The sequence below is a fragment of the Pogoniulus pusillus genome, chromosome 13 (genome assembly GCF_015220805.1).
Source record: "Pogoniulus pusillus isolate bPogPus1 chromosome 13, bPogPus1.pri, whole genome shotgun sequence".
NCBI classification, from domain to species: Eukaryota; Metazoa; Chordata; class Aves; order Piciformes; family Lybiidae; genus Pogoniulus; species Pogoniulus pusillus.
This window is the reverse complement of record NC_087276.1, coordinates 7,924,839-7,940,469: the sequence shown is the minus strand read 5'-3', so window position 1 is coordinate 7,940,469 and position 15,631 is coordinate 7,924,839. Positions and strand designations below refer to the sequence as shown.

General features: G+C 46.3%; 1 protein-coding gene across 4 annotated transcripts in view; it reads right to left on the bottom strand.

Moving 5' to 3' along the window:
• The window catches only part of ACAP2 (ArfGAP with coiled-coil, ankyrin repeat and PH domains 2), a 79,898-nt gene extending 66,346 nt beyond the window's left edge, over nt 1-13,552 (bottom strand). For 3 of the 4 annotated variants that reach the window (XM_064152890.1, XM_064152892.1, XM_064152891.1), the window contains exon 1: nt 12,987-13,552. In XM_064152890.1, the coding sequence (XP_064008960.1) occupies nt 12,987-13,039 (53 nt within the window). In that variant the 5' untranslated portion in view covers nt 13,040-13,552. The remainder of the gene's footprint in view (nt 1-12,986) is intronic. The other variant, XM_064152893.1, reaches the window with a different exon arrangement.
• Nucleotides 13,553-15,631: the final 2,079 nt, after the last annotated feature.

Genomic DNA, 15,631 nt, shown 5'->3' with positions numbered 1-15,631 from the left:
AGGAACTCTAGACAGGGAGCAATATCCACTTTTCTTTTTAAAGTTGTAAGCAATAATAACCTGAGGAAGATTGAAGAAATTCATTCCTGATTTGTAAAGATATACCTCGTGTATGTCAACTGAAGCCAATATAAATGACAGGGTAGCTGTCACCAAAAACCAAAGAGTAAATATCACTACATTCCCCAAGTGCATGACTGTCAGAATTAGTATGTTCAGCACTGCAGAGAAAGTCTTCTATAAAGCAGAGGCAATAGGATCAGAGTATTCTGTAATTAATCAAAGAGCACTCTTCACAGATAGCAGATCATTTCCATCTAGACCTTGTGCTTGCTAGGATTTTGGGAAATGAAGGCAATATCTGTGTCTCTAATTTGCTTAGTTGATAACTTCAGCCTGCTACAGTTAGCAAAGTTCTGTCGAGTGCAATCTGTAAGATAGCAATTTTTTTCTAACAAGAACTCACCACGTTTCAGAAGAGCTAAGGACCATTAGCTTCCTACAATTCATTAATTCCAGTTTTATCAGGTGGATTCTCTTAAATGAAACCAGAGAAAAGGTTCAGATGGGCTGTGAAGCTTGAGGCCTCATCAATTGTCCGTTTCAGAAGGAAAAGGTTTTGGCAATACACTTGGTTAAAATCAGAATGTTCTAACTGACAGTCAGAGGAGAAGTTGCAGCTTTGTTTCAACAGACCAATTATGGACTTGAATTTGTTTAGCTCTTTGGTGTATACACATACAGGTATCTCTTAAGTGTATTTTACATGAAAACTAAACAGTATCACAGTATCATCAGGGTTGGAAGAGACCTCACAGATCATCAAGTCCAACCCTTCACCACAGAGCTCAAGGCTAGACCATGGCACCAAGTGCCACATCCAACCTTGCCTTGAACAGCTCCAGGGACGGCGACTCCACCACCTCCCCGGGCAGCCCATTTCAGTGTCCAACGACTCTCTCAGTGAAGAACTTTCTCCTCACCTCGAGCCTAAATCTCCCCTGGCACAGCCTGAGGCTGTGTCCTCTTGTTCTGGTGCTGACCACCTGAGAGAAGAGAGCAACCTCCTCCTGGCCACAGCCACCCCTCAGGTAGTTGTAGACAGCAATAAGGTCACCCCTGAGCCTCCTCTTCTCCAGGCTAAACAATCCCAGCTCCCTCTGCCTCTCCTCATAGGGCTTCTGCTTGGTAGTTTTACCATTGCCTTACACCATGAAGAAAGTCTATTTTGCACTGAAGCAGCCAGTGAAATGATCCAGTCTCAAGGTAACAGCACACAAGCATTAGGAGCAGGAGAACACAGAGCTACACACATAAATCATTATTTAGAATATGATACACAAAAGTTACAAAATGCATATGGTACACCCACAGCCCTGGAAAGGGTCTAAATATTCCTTGGGTACATTCAGTATCTTCTCCCACTATTTTTAGTCATCAGGAGATTTAAAAGACCCTGAGCTTTCAGTCATCTATCAATGCTAGCTGCAGGTAAGCTGTTTCTCAATCAAACAGAAGCTTATATACAAATTATTAGTTGGGTACTAAAGGGCTTTCATCTTAAATCAACTGCAAATCCTTCAAACAAAATCTTGCCAGATAGAAACCTACAATATGGTGGATATTTGTTGTGGTAAGTGCATTTAAGACTTTATCTTGTCCTTTTCATCATTCATTTTGGGATAACTTAAGACAGAATAAAAAGGCAGATACGTATCCTGCAAAACCAGACACCTAACAAAGTAAAGCACTTTAGGAAGTTAAATGAGTACCCTTGAAAGAAAATAATTCCTACAAATGGAAGACTCTTCTGGAGAATAATCCTATAGAGAGGGTGTCTACATGGACACATACTGGTTTTTACTGGAGTTCAATTTAGCAGCAAAGTGAGCTAGCAGTTGTATCCTCACTGAAACATCCAAGATTCTTCAGTCACTTGAAGCAGTCTTTCTCCTCAATAACAACCCTGCCTAACAAAACTCATACATTTGCTCTATTCTTGCAGTATGCCTTACCTATACATAAATACCCAAGTCAGTCATTTCAATCACCTTTGGAGAAGAGTGTAGAAACAAGCCATTTCCAGGGTGCAGTTCACCTTATTCTAACCACTAGGGCTAAAACAAATCAAGAGGGGCTTGGGATACAGCTATTTATCTTCACTAAGATTTAAAGGAGCTTAAGCCTAAGAAGTGCCTTAAGAAGAGACAGCTACATGGTGGATGAGATGAACTCTGTTTTTCCTGTTGGAGGAAGTTAAGAAAGGAGGGGCCTATTTCGTTAATTACTCAACTCTTCAAACAGACAGGAACTCCAGCTAGCATAGATAAATATATAGGGCAAACAAGATATCACTGCCATTTTCAGCTGAGCACTGAGTCTCCTTAATGCCTTTTGCTAGTCTCAGCTAAAATCACAAGGCACCCTGTTGTTCATTAGGTCATCTTAAACCTTAAGTATATTAGCAGCAGCACACTACATTAAAAAACCCACAAAAGATACTGTAATATAATATCTTCTTTACACTAAAGTCAAATAGAAGAGTCTGACTACTCTCATTAAGTCCTCTAAAGGTGGCAGAAGGGATAATATTCAGACAGAAGTGACACTGAATACTACACATCTTTCCTTTGCACCAAAGGAATGAATTTGATTCAAATTTTGATCCACAACATGCCATTCTAAACACCAGTACACAAAACTTTGTTACACGACCTTTGTACAAGTGCTACATCCTTTTAATAAGAAGATCACTAACAATTGAAGACTGAAATACTTAAAATGCACAGAAATGTGTTTCACATCCATGTGTTCCTACTTATATTCACATCTGGAATCCAGAGGGATGGAAATCTGGGTTTCTTTTGCGTAGACCTTGTTGGGCTTTTCAAACTGTGTCAGATGGAATGTGTTTCACTACAGCTTCTCCAATTTCTCTTCATATTATACCCAGCTTAAAACAGTGCATTTTGGAAACACAGATATTTCCAAGTCACATCATGCTTTGTGTTTATCCACACAGAATTGTCAGCAACAACTGTTCATAAACTCATGAAAACAAAAAATAGGTAGTTTATGTGTGTGTGTTGGCTACTCTCTGGTGTAAAAATGCAATACAGCTATTTAAATCCCCATTACTGTTTGCTGTTGTGGTTTGGGTGTTCCCTGCCTCTCCCCCCTCCTCCCACCGTGAAAAATCACCCAGACTAGACTCAGTAGCTCTGGAAATTAAATGAAGCTTTATATTTACAGCTTAGCACAATACACAAGCAGATACTGACAACATATACAGACATATACAAGTTTAAAAGGTAATACAGAAACACAGCAGCCCTCCCAGAAACCTGAGTCCCCAGAAGGGGCTTTCAACTGCCCTTCCACCTTCTCCCCACCCCTCTACCTTACTCAAGACTTTTGCCTTATGCCCAAGGTAGCTTGGAAGGTCGGCCAGGGGGGTCAAGAAGCAGATGGATTAGTCACACAAACGGCAGGTTATGTTAGAGAGAGAAGTGCAGCCCACAAAGCCCAGAGAGCGATTCTGTTATCTATATTTATGTTCTTATACATCTCAGCAAGCCTATGAGTGCAGTAGACATCACCACTGTTTCCTTTTCACAGCCTGTAATCTAGTTCTTCTCACCAAAACACTCTAGCTAGGCTCAAACCAGCACATTTGCACATTAAGTCTCAGCATTTCGAACAGAAAAACCTAGGAATCAAAGATATCAAACCAAGTCTGAAATACAGAAAGATTGATGCCACAAGCCTGAGAAGCACTCTCTGTTTAAAACCTCTTCTTCATAAAGTACTTGAAGGGACTACTTTGCAGCAAATTATTTTGTTAGCCTATCCTTGTGTCTTGTCAGCTTTAAAGTGTACACAGGATATAAATTTGATTTCCTCTCTACATAGGCATATGTTAGAGTGCATCAAAACAAAACAACTGATTTATCCTAGGTCTGTGGCCTAGCTGCTTTTACTTTGTGGATATTAAATGCTGGTCAGGCCACACCTTGAGTACTGTGTCCAGTTCTGGGCCCCTCAAATCAAGAGAGATGTTGAGGTACTGGAATGTGTCCAGAGCAGGGTGACAAAGCTGGTGAAAGGCCTGGAACACAAATCCTATGAGGAGAGGCTGAGGGAGCTGGGGGTGTGCAGCCTGCAGAGAGGAGGCTCAGGGGTGACCTCATTGCTGTCTACAACTACCTGAAGGGACATTGTAGCCAGGTGGGGGTTGGTCTCTTCTCCCAGGCAACCAGCAATAGAACAAGAGGACACAGTCTCAAGTTGCGCTGGGGAAAGTACAGGCTGGATGTTAGGAGGAAGTTCTTCACAGAGAGAGTGATTGGCATTGGAATGGGCTGCCCAGGGAGGTGGTGGAGGCACCATCCCTGGAGGTCTTCAAGAAAAGACTGGATGAGGCACTTGGTGCCATGGTCTAGTTGACTGGCTAGGACTGGGGGATAGGTTGGACTGGATGATCTTGGAGGTCTCTTCCAACCTGGTTGATTCTATGAGTAACCATTCTGAGGCATATGCAAGGGCTTCTCTTAAAGAGATCACCAGGAAAGCAGCACAGTCATGGAATCATCAAATACTATGTTGGAAGGGACCTGCATGATCATCTGGTCCAATCTCTGCCTATAGACAGGACAGATCAGTACACCATCCAGCTGAACCTTTAAAGTGTCCAATGTTGAGCAATCTGCCATCTCCCTAGGGAGATTAGGGTTTTGGTCTACTTCACTGGACTGATTAAAATTATTTAGTATAAGATCATAATGACAGTATCTACCATTTCTCGTGCTCCTGATCTAATCTCTTCCCCATATGAAAGAGCAGCAACAAAGGCAGGATCTACACTTTCACACAGAAGGATGGAAAACTCCTGCATATATTAAAGAAATGCCACAGTCCACATGCTGACCTGCATTTCCTTCAGTGCAGACAGCTACTTCAGCTGTCCATTTAGCTACAAATCCACCACCATCTGAAGTACTTTCTAAACTCACAGGGGTATCTGAAGCTCAAACAGACCACAAATGCATTTACAAGGTTTAAAAGTTACATGCCTTTTTTTTTTACTCCATTTTGCATGTGGAAGTGAGAGGCAAAAAAAGAGTTAACTAAATTAGTCAGAATTTATTCTTCTATTTCCTCTCAAGGCACTGCAAGACATCACATTAAGTAACCACATGGGGTTTTCAGTGAGGTATTTTGCACTCCCTCATGACACCTCTCCATTTGCATCTCCTTGAGATATCAAACTAATCAATTTAGACAAAAAGGTCCCCATCAAAGCCCAGGCAAAGGGTTCTTGGCTCTGTAAATTGTAATTTTAGCAGGAATGTTTCTGCAGTCAGTGAAAGTTACTTTCCTTTCTTTTTCCTCTCAAAGCAGGCTATCAGGATGGAGTTTGCTCTGGGGACTTCTTAGAATTATCTACTTATAGTAAAAATGCCCCAATAGCCTCAATGTGAGTCATACTGTTTACTGCACAGAGCAAGAACAGGAAAACTGCTAACTCTAAACACCACAGTTCTGAGTACAAAGCTGTCAAGAAGGGGACACTGCTAAGACAGCTAAAACAGCACAGTTGCTGTTTGGTAGCAAACGATTTCACAGATGCATACAGGAAAAAACAAAGCTACCCAAAGCTCACCTAACCCAAGAGAGCCTAATTTATATTTTACAGTTGCCAATTACCTAATGAATATTCTAACCCTGTTTTCCCAAGATCTAACATTGATATTCCTCCCCCCACAAATCCAAAACTACTACCTCCATAACCTCAGTTCTTAATGTAATTACATGAGATGTGCTTAGCTAACACAAATGAGGTACTCCAAGCTGAAGAGCCAAGCCTCTTCAAATCTGTATCTAAAACCCGAATGACTGCAAGAGCTTGTATAATTACAGTAGCATAGCACACAGACACACAAGTTGTCCCTTTAATTCTGGAAGTACTCACTAAAGATCAGGCTTAATTAATATCAGTTCTTCAGCAACCGATCCCGTTGCTGTGCTACAGCAACATGCCAACTAGCAGGTGCTGTTACTACTTCAGCTGTAAGCTCCATTCTCAGTGTGTGAGATTCCCAGATAAAAACTTAGAGACCAACAGCAAGGAAATTCACATTTTAAGTTTCTATTAACAAAGATATAGTACAGATTTTTCAGTTTGCTGTTTCTCTCACAGAGAGAGTGATTTCCCATTGGAATGGGCTGCCCAGGGAGGTGGTGGAGGCACCGTCCCTGGGGGTCTTCAAGAAAAGACTGGATGAGGCACTTAGTGCCATGGTCTAGTTGATTGGTTAGGGCTGGGTGCTAGGTTGGACTGGATGATCTTGGAGGTCTCTTCCAACCTGGCTGATTCTATGATTCTTAACATCAATCAGAATCAGACAACATGAAACAAAAGCTCCATTAAAGTCCCCTAACCTTTGTAATTGATGAGAGACAACTTTTCCTAAATTCAGACAATTTAGGTGCACTAAGCAAATCAAGACAAGCTGATTTCATGACACATACCTCTAATATCTATTGGGAAGGACTGTAACAGCTCACTAGCAAGTTTGAAAAAGGATTTAAAGCATTTCAGTGTAAGAGATTTTGGTGAATGCATTTGATAGGGCTCCTAGGTGAAGCTTCCAATACAGTCCCCTCTCTTCAGATTAATTACTTCATTAATGTACATATAAAAGATACATTCACAGATGTAAAACCAAATAACTGACTAGAGTCTGAGTGGAACACTGCATTCACTGTCATCTCCACAAAACTAAAGGATTAGAAATCTAGAAGCACTTCAGCAAACTCCATCAGAGTCCCAGCAATACGGACAGAGATGATGTGTAACCCACAGGGATCCCACTAAGATAGTCCTGCTACGAACAGTGTTGTTCTGCAATCACTTACTGGAAATTCTGAACACAGCCTCACACAAGTATGAAAAACAGTAAACACAAACTTAGAAGCAAATAATGTTTAGCAGCTTTCTTTTTCCACTCACTGTTTTTGGGTTGGTTGATGGTTGTTGATGGTTTTCTTAATTATTGTTTTATTTTCCCTGTTCTTCAGCAATACTTTCCACTCCACCTTGCCAAGTTACTTACAAACTTGCTTTTCAGTCCCAAACACCAAAGGTACTAAGTCCTGACCAATAATTTCTAAGGAAATTCCTCCTAAAACAGCTAGGTAAATCTGAGCAAGGGAGTTCTCAGTCACAAACCTCTTAACACATGAGCAGCCTCGGTGATCTCAGCAGCACCACAACCACAATCAGATTACCTGCGCTGTAAATCATGCTGGATCAGAGGGGTTTGCTCGCTGCTCACTGTACTGGCATGCAGCAGGTTACACCTGCCCTGCAGCACCGTATGCACTTGGAGTCAACTGAGAAAGAACAAGCTCACTGATGTTCTGATTTCTCTGCTTTCTGCAGAAGGTGACAGACCAAAGTGTTCAGGGTGCAGACAACAATTTCTCTGACTGCTGAACAAGACCTATCCCAAATAGGTTAAATAAGTCACTTTCTTATACTGTTTTTCTCACACTAAAGTGCTGAAACACTGCTACCTGGGAAACTGATGCTTAGTGACTGAGCTCTGATTACACAGTAACTAAACCGGGGCAGGGAGGGAAATGACCAAAAATACCGACAGCCATGAAGCAGCATGAGTGACCTATCCAGGCTGCATCCCCTAAGTCAGCATGAGGTGCATCTCAGCTGGCCGCATGCAGATAGGCAAGAACCAAAGCCACAGAAAACCAACACCCACACCAGGGAACGCGACTGGCAAGCCAACCTGTCTCACATCACAGTCCTGCCTACACAAAGCAGTGCTTTAGTTCAGTCTTAATAGATGACTCCTCAGACTAGCATCTTTGAAGGGAAAATTCTATAGGCATCAGTTCCATCCAGAAAGTACCCATGATACACTTATACTAAGAATGGCAATTGGCAACAGTTTCATTTCAAGCCTTTCAACGACTTCCCTCATGCATCTTCCATTCTGCAGCTGGGCTCTCAGGAAGCAAATACACAACTAAATCTAAGAAAAAAGTTTAAAATTGCATCAACAGTTGACAGGTGTATAGGGTTAACACTCCAGAGGGAGAAACTCTGAACCTGACCCTAGGTGGTCTTGACCACTCCCCAGGTGATGGTTAGCCCACTCCCCCTTCCTGTCCCATAAAAGCAGGGGGACTTCCTGTTTCACTCTCTCTGCATCACTCCCTGCATACCACCATTACCATCAGTTCCTGGTTTCTCTTTGTTTCACCACGTAGCCACCACCCACGAGGGGGACAAAGTCATCACAATCGGGTTGTATTTATACCATTTTGTATTTGTTATTTTCCCTTCCCTATCCTTTGTAACTTCCCTACCTCAGATACCTTTTAAAGTAATTGTTAAACTTTTTCTTTTTAACTTCCAAATCGAGTGAGAGTGATTTATTTGGGTGTGCTTATTTCTCTCTCTCTCTCTCCATCTAATCCCTTTCTTCTGGGAAAGAAGGGGAAGAGGGAAGGGCATTTTATAAAATTGTTATTGGTTCTATCAAATTTATCTGAGTCTCTGGAAATCTAAATTAGAACCAAGACAACAGGTAATGCCACAGAAGTGATCTCCAAAATACACAACTTTTTATTGACTCATGTTTTACAGACTGAAGGTTTTTCTGGAGAGTTATACAACTTTTTATTGATTCATTTTTTACAGACTTAAGTTTTTTTTCTGGAGAGTTCTTAACAGTTACATATATCAATCAACAGAACGTCACCTTAGGCTGGAGCTGAGCCAGCAGTGTGCCCAGGTGGCCAAGAGAGCCAATGGCATCCTGGCCTGCATCAGGAACAGTGTGGCCAGTAGGACAAGGGAGGTTATTCTTCCCCTGTACTCAGCACTGGTCAGGCCACACCTTGAGTACTGTGTCCAGTTCTGGGCCCCTCAAATCAAGAGAGGTGTTGAGGTGCTGGAACGTGTCCAGAGAAGGGTGACAAAGCTGGTGAGGGGCCTGGAGCACAGCCCTGTGAGGAGAGGCTGAGGGAGCTGGGGGTGTGCAGCCTGCAGAAGAGGAGGCTTAGGGGTGACCTCATTGCTGTCTACAACTACCTGAAGGGACAATGTAGCCAGGTGGGGGTTGGGCTCTTCTCCCAGGCAACCAGCAATAGAACAAGGGGACACAGTCTCAAGTTGTGCCAGGGAAAGTCTAGGCTGGATGTTAGGAGGAAGTTGTTGGCAGAGAGAGTGATTGGCATTGGAATGGGCTGCCCAGGGAGGTGGTGGAGGCACTGTCCCTGGAGGTGTTGAAGAAAAGCCTGGCTGAGGCATTTAGTGCCATGGTCTAGTTGACTGGCTAGGGCTGGGGGATAGGTTGGACTGGATGATCTTGGAGGTCTCTTCCAACCTGGTTGATTCTATGAATCTAATCAAAATTATTACCTGTTACTTACAGCAGATCAATATCCACATCACTAAAACTTGCTTCTCCTGTCTAAAAATTTAGGTTTGGGAGTGATTCAAGTGGCTGCTACAGTGCAAAACCTCTCTCATTGAAATGTTCTTTAGTTACCAGAAAAACAGGCAAATGAAACAGCGATTTGAAAGCCCATTCCATTACATTCTGAAACCAACATTCCCATTGTTTGAAGTATTATTTCACAATGTTGTCTGCATATAAAAAAAAAAAAGAAACCCACACACTCCAGGAACTCCTGATTATATACACAGAACTTGCCAGCACAGCTCAGTTTCTACTACTCAAGGACTGCTTCAAGGGCCCTCCCCGAGCAACTTCTTCATTTGATGGGAAAGCATCGATGGGCTGTAGGAGAACTGCAAACACGTTTCTGTGCTAGATCTTTTGGTCTTTAAGACCAAAGCACATGATTTTAGCACAACTGTTTTCAAGCCAAGCTTTAAAAGAAACCAAAAACTATTGCAAATCTGCAAAAGCATGCCTGCATTCACAGCCTTTTCATCAGCCTTTTCCAAATCAGTTTCTAAACCTCAAGTTTCCAACCTCAGACCGATCTGGCATGTCATAAGTTTACAAACCCAGTGATGCAATAGGCCACCACTGCTTCAGGTTTTATAATTGAAAGCTTTCTTTATGTACTGAGGGAGGACCAAATGCATTCCTCACTATGAGAAAAGCCACTGTACTTTTGAGGTGAATCTTTACAGCCATTATTATCTAATCACCTATCAGCAACTCAGTAGTGACAACCCATGCTCCCTTCATATGCACACTAAGCAAGCAAACAAACCTTGCTTTTTAAAATTTGGGTAACTACCATACTCCCAATTACAGCTCAGAGCACAAAGAGACCACCTTCCCAACAAACAGATCTGCCAGAAAGCCATGTGTCTGAGGCTGGATGTAGTAGCATGTTTTACAAGATTTAAATAGCTCCCTGCGAAAACAGGGATTTGGTGACTCAGGGGCTCTGATTCACCCACGTCCTCCCAGTTCTCTCCATGACTAGAAAGTAAACTGCATGACATTGCTGTAGACCATATGCCTTCCAACAGGCTTATTTAACTGCTCCAACAGGTATACCAATGGGAAGGACTAAGACTACACCCACCAGTTCAGCAAGGTTAGGAAAGAGCTGCAATTCTGCTTTAAGACAAGGAACACAGCACAAGAAGATGCTTTACATCCACACTCCTCCCTGAAAGAGCTCTAGGACTTCATAATGACCTTGCTCTATGTTAGTGTCCCTACCATCCCTTACTAAAACCACTGCAGTTAACTTCATTTAGAAAGTTTCTGGTATTTAGTTTAGGTAATTCCTAAGAACACCAAGAGTGGCAGCTGTAACAGAAAGCCCTAATGACTAATAATGAAAGACATTAACTTCTTTTTCAGAAACACCACAGGGGTTTTTCTTCATTATTTTAACCACTTCCTAGCAGTTAAAGGTTGGAAGGATGTTTTGGTGGCAGCAAGTGATTACACCAGAAGGTTTTCTGCAGTTTCTTCAAAGGTAGTAGTATCAATAACTGGCAGAACAGTGATAGTGTACTACAAGACCCTGACAATGGGGGTTGCAACTTTTGTCCTTGAAGAAATCAAGAGGGGCAAAAGAAGGATAACACAAAATGAGATCAAATGAGCTAGCAGATCTTAGCTTGAAGAGATAGCAGTACACTTCTGCTCACAAATTTCAGTCAATTTCTTGCTTTCTCATGTATTTTCTACACTTAAGCAGGTACCAGCAATCAAAAGGCATATATATATATATTTAAATAGTACCAAATTAAGCCAAACTATGACTGCACTGTCACCAAATAGCACAGACCCATACTACACAGTTGTGTCAGAACATACCTGTACTAGCAAGCATGTCCAACTCTGGGCAAAGTTTGGGGAGCAGCTAACCCAATGTAAAAGCTCCCAGCTGCATCGGGGGAGTTTTCACTCCACACTGGCTTACTCTAGTCTTGCTTCTAGCAGTGAAGTTTCCTCTTCCTTCTCCTCATAAGCTGGAGTAGGTTTCACACCCTTTGCAATGTTTCCTCAACTTGCTAACCTAGAAAACCACCCAGTGTCTTCTGACAGGGCAGCTAGCTCATCGAAAGAGCCAACAATACAAATTACAGTCATCAGAAAAGTCCATGGAGAAGCAGCCAAGGACTAGCTGGCCACAAAGACAGAAGCAAAGGAGAGAAGACTAGGAACTCTCCACTTCTGCCAGCAGTAAGACATTCAAGCCCTCTTCTACACCTTCCTCCAAATCCCAGGGCCACACGATTGCTAAAGCTAATGCAAGAGGTGGTGTGAGCATACAGCCAGAAACCAGAGGAAGAGCAGGACAGAGCACACCCAGCTTCTATCAACCACAGAGTCACAGGCGCTCCAAAGATGAGCTTGACACGGGACAGGAGAAGCACAGCAGTGACACATCACAACGAGTCACGGAGCTGTTTCCCTCTCCATCAGCTGGCAGGGTGATATCAGACACAGGAAGTGAGCCTAAGCGCACAGACCAGCCACACATCGAACACAGAGACAGAGCTATGTTGAGAAGACACAAGGACAGAAAACATTTTCATTGAACAGATAAAAGCACACGGAAAGAAAAAGGGGAAGGTCGCCCAACTTAGACAGAGGTAAGCCTACAGCCATGACAGGCAAGTGGTCACTTGAGTAGAGAAGAGCAAAAAAGTAGGTGCCCTAGTCTGACAACGGGAAGATTACACCTCGCTTATTCAGCACTGGCACCCCAACAGAGGGCAGATTGAGTACGGATGCGTGCAGCACACGCAAGGTGGAGACACTGGGACCTGAAGTGTAAGCACAGCTCTGAAGCGCACAGAGATAGACCACTGGGAAGTTCGCACTCTTGAGCTTCATCTCATTGCCTCAGCTGCTGAGCATTTCCTGCACCAGCTGCCTGCCACCCTTCCCTCTTCAACATCTGCCCAAAGACAAGGCTGCTCCCAGCAGCGCTGTCTGCTGACTGCGCTACTTCCACAGGAATCCGACCTCCAGCACTGCCCATCCAAGTCTCAGGCACACTGCCCCTTCTCCGGCTACTCTCCACCGCCCACACGCCCCTCCTCCTCCTCGGAGCCCACACACACCCCAGCAAACCTCTCGTCCCACAGAGCCCCGTAGTAGCCCCTTCCCCACAGGCGGCCGCTGCACCTTCCTACGAAACCAATCACGGTCACCCTCTGCACACCCACTCCCCGTCGTGCCACCCCACGCTGCCCCCACCCGCTGTCCCACATAACCACCTCCCCACAGCAGCCTGCCGCTCTCCTCAGAACCAGCTGCGCACAGCTCTGCAGGCGACCCGAAATTCCCACGCCCTCAGCCCGGCCTACCCCAGCAGCCCCTTCCCCACCCCACTGCGCGGCCTGTCACACTCGTGTCCATCGCCCCCCTGCGCGGCCCCCAGCGCCCCTCACCACTACACCGCGGCCTATCCCCCCGCAAGACGGCAGCCCAATCCCTTCCCCACGGCACCTGAAGCGCGGTGAGTCCTTGAGGCACTCCTCGAAGTCCACGGTCACCTTCATCCTCCTCTGCCGCGGGGCGCGCCACTGCCGCCGCTGCTGCTGGTGGTGGCGGGGCGAGCCCGAGGCGAGGCGAGCTGAGGCCGGAGGCCGGCCGCCGGGCGGAGCTAGGCGAGGGCGGCGCTCAGCGAGAGGCGGCAGGACCCGGCGGCGGAGCGGCTGCCGCAGAAACGCGTCAGCGAGCAACGCCCCTGCCCGCCTCCCGCGCCCAGCCGCGACTGACCGGACCAACAACCAATAGACGGCAACCAGCCACAAAACTCGCCAGCACGGCGCCCGTAACAGCAAAGCTTCCCCCCAAACGGCGTAAGAAGAACAGCCAGTCAGAGGAACCAGGGCAGAGCCATAACCAATCGCAAGGCGAAAGAGGCAGGCGCAACAAGAGGACAGCCCAGTGAATGGGTCACGCAGAGGACACAGCCAACGGGCGGGCTCCTTCCTCAACGGGCGCCTCGAAGAGCGACAGCCTGCTGAGCCAACGGAGAGCCTGCCTCGGCCCCCCACCCATCGGCAAGCTCCAATGCCACGGACAGCCGCCAGACCAACCCCAGCGCTCTTAGGCACTGCGGGGAGCCGCCCCAAGGCTGCCATAGGCTGGTCCGGTCGCCGCGCATGGCGTGTGCCGAAGGCGGGGCGCGCCGGCGGGGCTGCTGGGGTGGGCGCTCGGTGGCATCGCTGCGGGGAGCGCCAGAGTAGCAGCGGGGAACGGCTGCTTACTGTCGCGGATTCAGCGGGGTATGACACGTGCGGGAAGGCCCGGCCCGCATTCCCGCTGTCGCCCGTCTGGAAGACCCCGGAGCTCCGAAGAGAGCGAGCGGCCGAACCCGCGGAGTGCTCTCTAGGGGACCGCGTGGTGTGGCACAACGGGAGGCAGATGCGGTTTAAGGGCAGATGTGCTCCCTAGAGGAGCCCATGTTCCCTTGTGAGGGTGCGGCAGCAGCTTCTGAACCACCGTGGAAAAGTGAGAGCTCCGAAGGGTCCCCAGCTTTTCCATTTCGGAGTCTTGGAAGTAACTGTAGGTTTGCCCTGCCTCGGGGAGAAGCGCAGTTGCCTTTGGAAGACGAACACAAACAGGAGGTTCTTTTCTTGCACTGCGAACGTCAAGTGTGTGTGGTTGGGGGTTGTACGGAAGGCTTGGCTGAATACTCCTGAAAGGTTTTTCCAGTTAAAGTGCCCTTACGGTTGTAGGTCTGCTCCCACTTGCTAGCGAAGGGCTAGAGAACACTGTACATTTATGATCCCTTAGGAGGAAACAAAGCCATTTTTCCATCTGGGGAGACTGAGCAGCACCATAGGCAAAATGGGATCAGGCATCTCAGCTTAATCTCAAAGGCAGTGACAGAGGAGCACCAGCTAACACTCGAGTTGAATTTGGCAAAGATAGAACAGTGTCACTTGAAATCAGCCTCTGGCTTGCAATGGCAAGGGCACGCTGCTGGGAAGCTGGGAGTCAGTAATCTCTGCTCTACCAAAGAGTTTGAGGAACCACCATATCTGCTTAGCGTAAGCTTGTTCACCCCCTCGAGTCTTCTTTGTGCATCCTAGGATTGGATTAAACAAGATCGGCTTGCGGTCAGCATTGAGTAATCACACAATGGCACTGAGTAAGAGAAAATAACTAATACAAACTACTCGTAAGGAAGTAAAACTATTCCAAGAAAACAAAGAGCTGGGCTCTCTTCAACTGCCTCTGGATTTCACAACACAAATGCAGCTTAAGTGAAAGAGAAGTTTCTTAGCTTGGTACATTTTCAGTGTGGGTGTGAGAGATATCCTGTACTGCTCAGGCAGAGCAGCAGTAGTTTGGTTAGAATGATAGAATCAGTCAGGGGCAGAAGGGACCACAAGGATCAGCCAGTTCCAACCCCACTGCCATGGCCAGGGACACCCTACTCTAGATCAGGCTGGCCAGAGCCTCATCCAGCCTGGCCCTAAACACCTCTAGGGACAGGGCCTCAACCACCTCCGTGGGCAACCAGTTCCAGGCTCTCACCACTCTCAGGCTGAACAACTTCCTCTGAACCTACCCATCTTCAGTTTCACTCCATTCCCCCTAGTCCTGTCACTCCCTGATATCCTGAAAAGTCCCTCCCCAGCTATTTTTGTTGGTCCTCTTCAGATACTCAAAGGCCACAAGAAGGTCACCTCAGAGCCTCTTCCAGACTGCACAGCCCCAACTCTTTCAGTCTGTCCTCATAGCAGAGCTCCTGCAACCCTCTGAGCATCCTCCTGGCCCTTCTCTGGACATGCTCCAGCATCTCCATATCCTTCTTATAATGGGGGCTCCAGAACTGGATGCAGTACTCCAGGTGGGGGCTCAGCAGAGCAGAGGGGGAGAATCACCTCCCTCGACCTGCTGGCCACACTTCTGATGCAGCCCAGGCTCTGGTTGGCCCTCGAGGCTGCAAGTGCACACTGCTGGCTCATCTTGAGCTTCTCGTCCACCAACACCCCCAAGTCCCTCTCCTCAGGGCTGCTCTCCAGCCAGACCCTGCACTTGGTCTTGTTGAACCTCATGAGGTTGGCTTGTGCCCACCTCTCCAGCCTGTCCAGGTCCCTCTGGATGGCACTGCTCCTCCATCGTGTCTGCTGCAC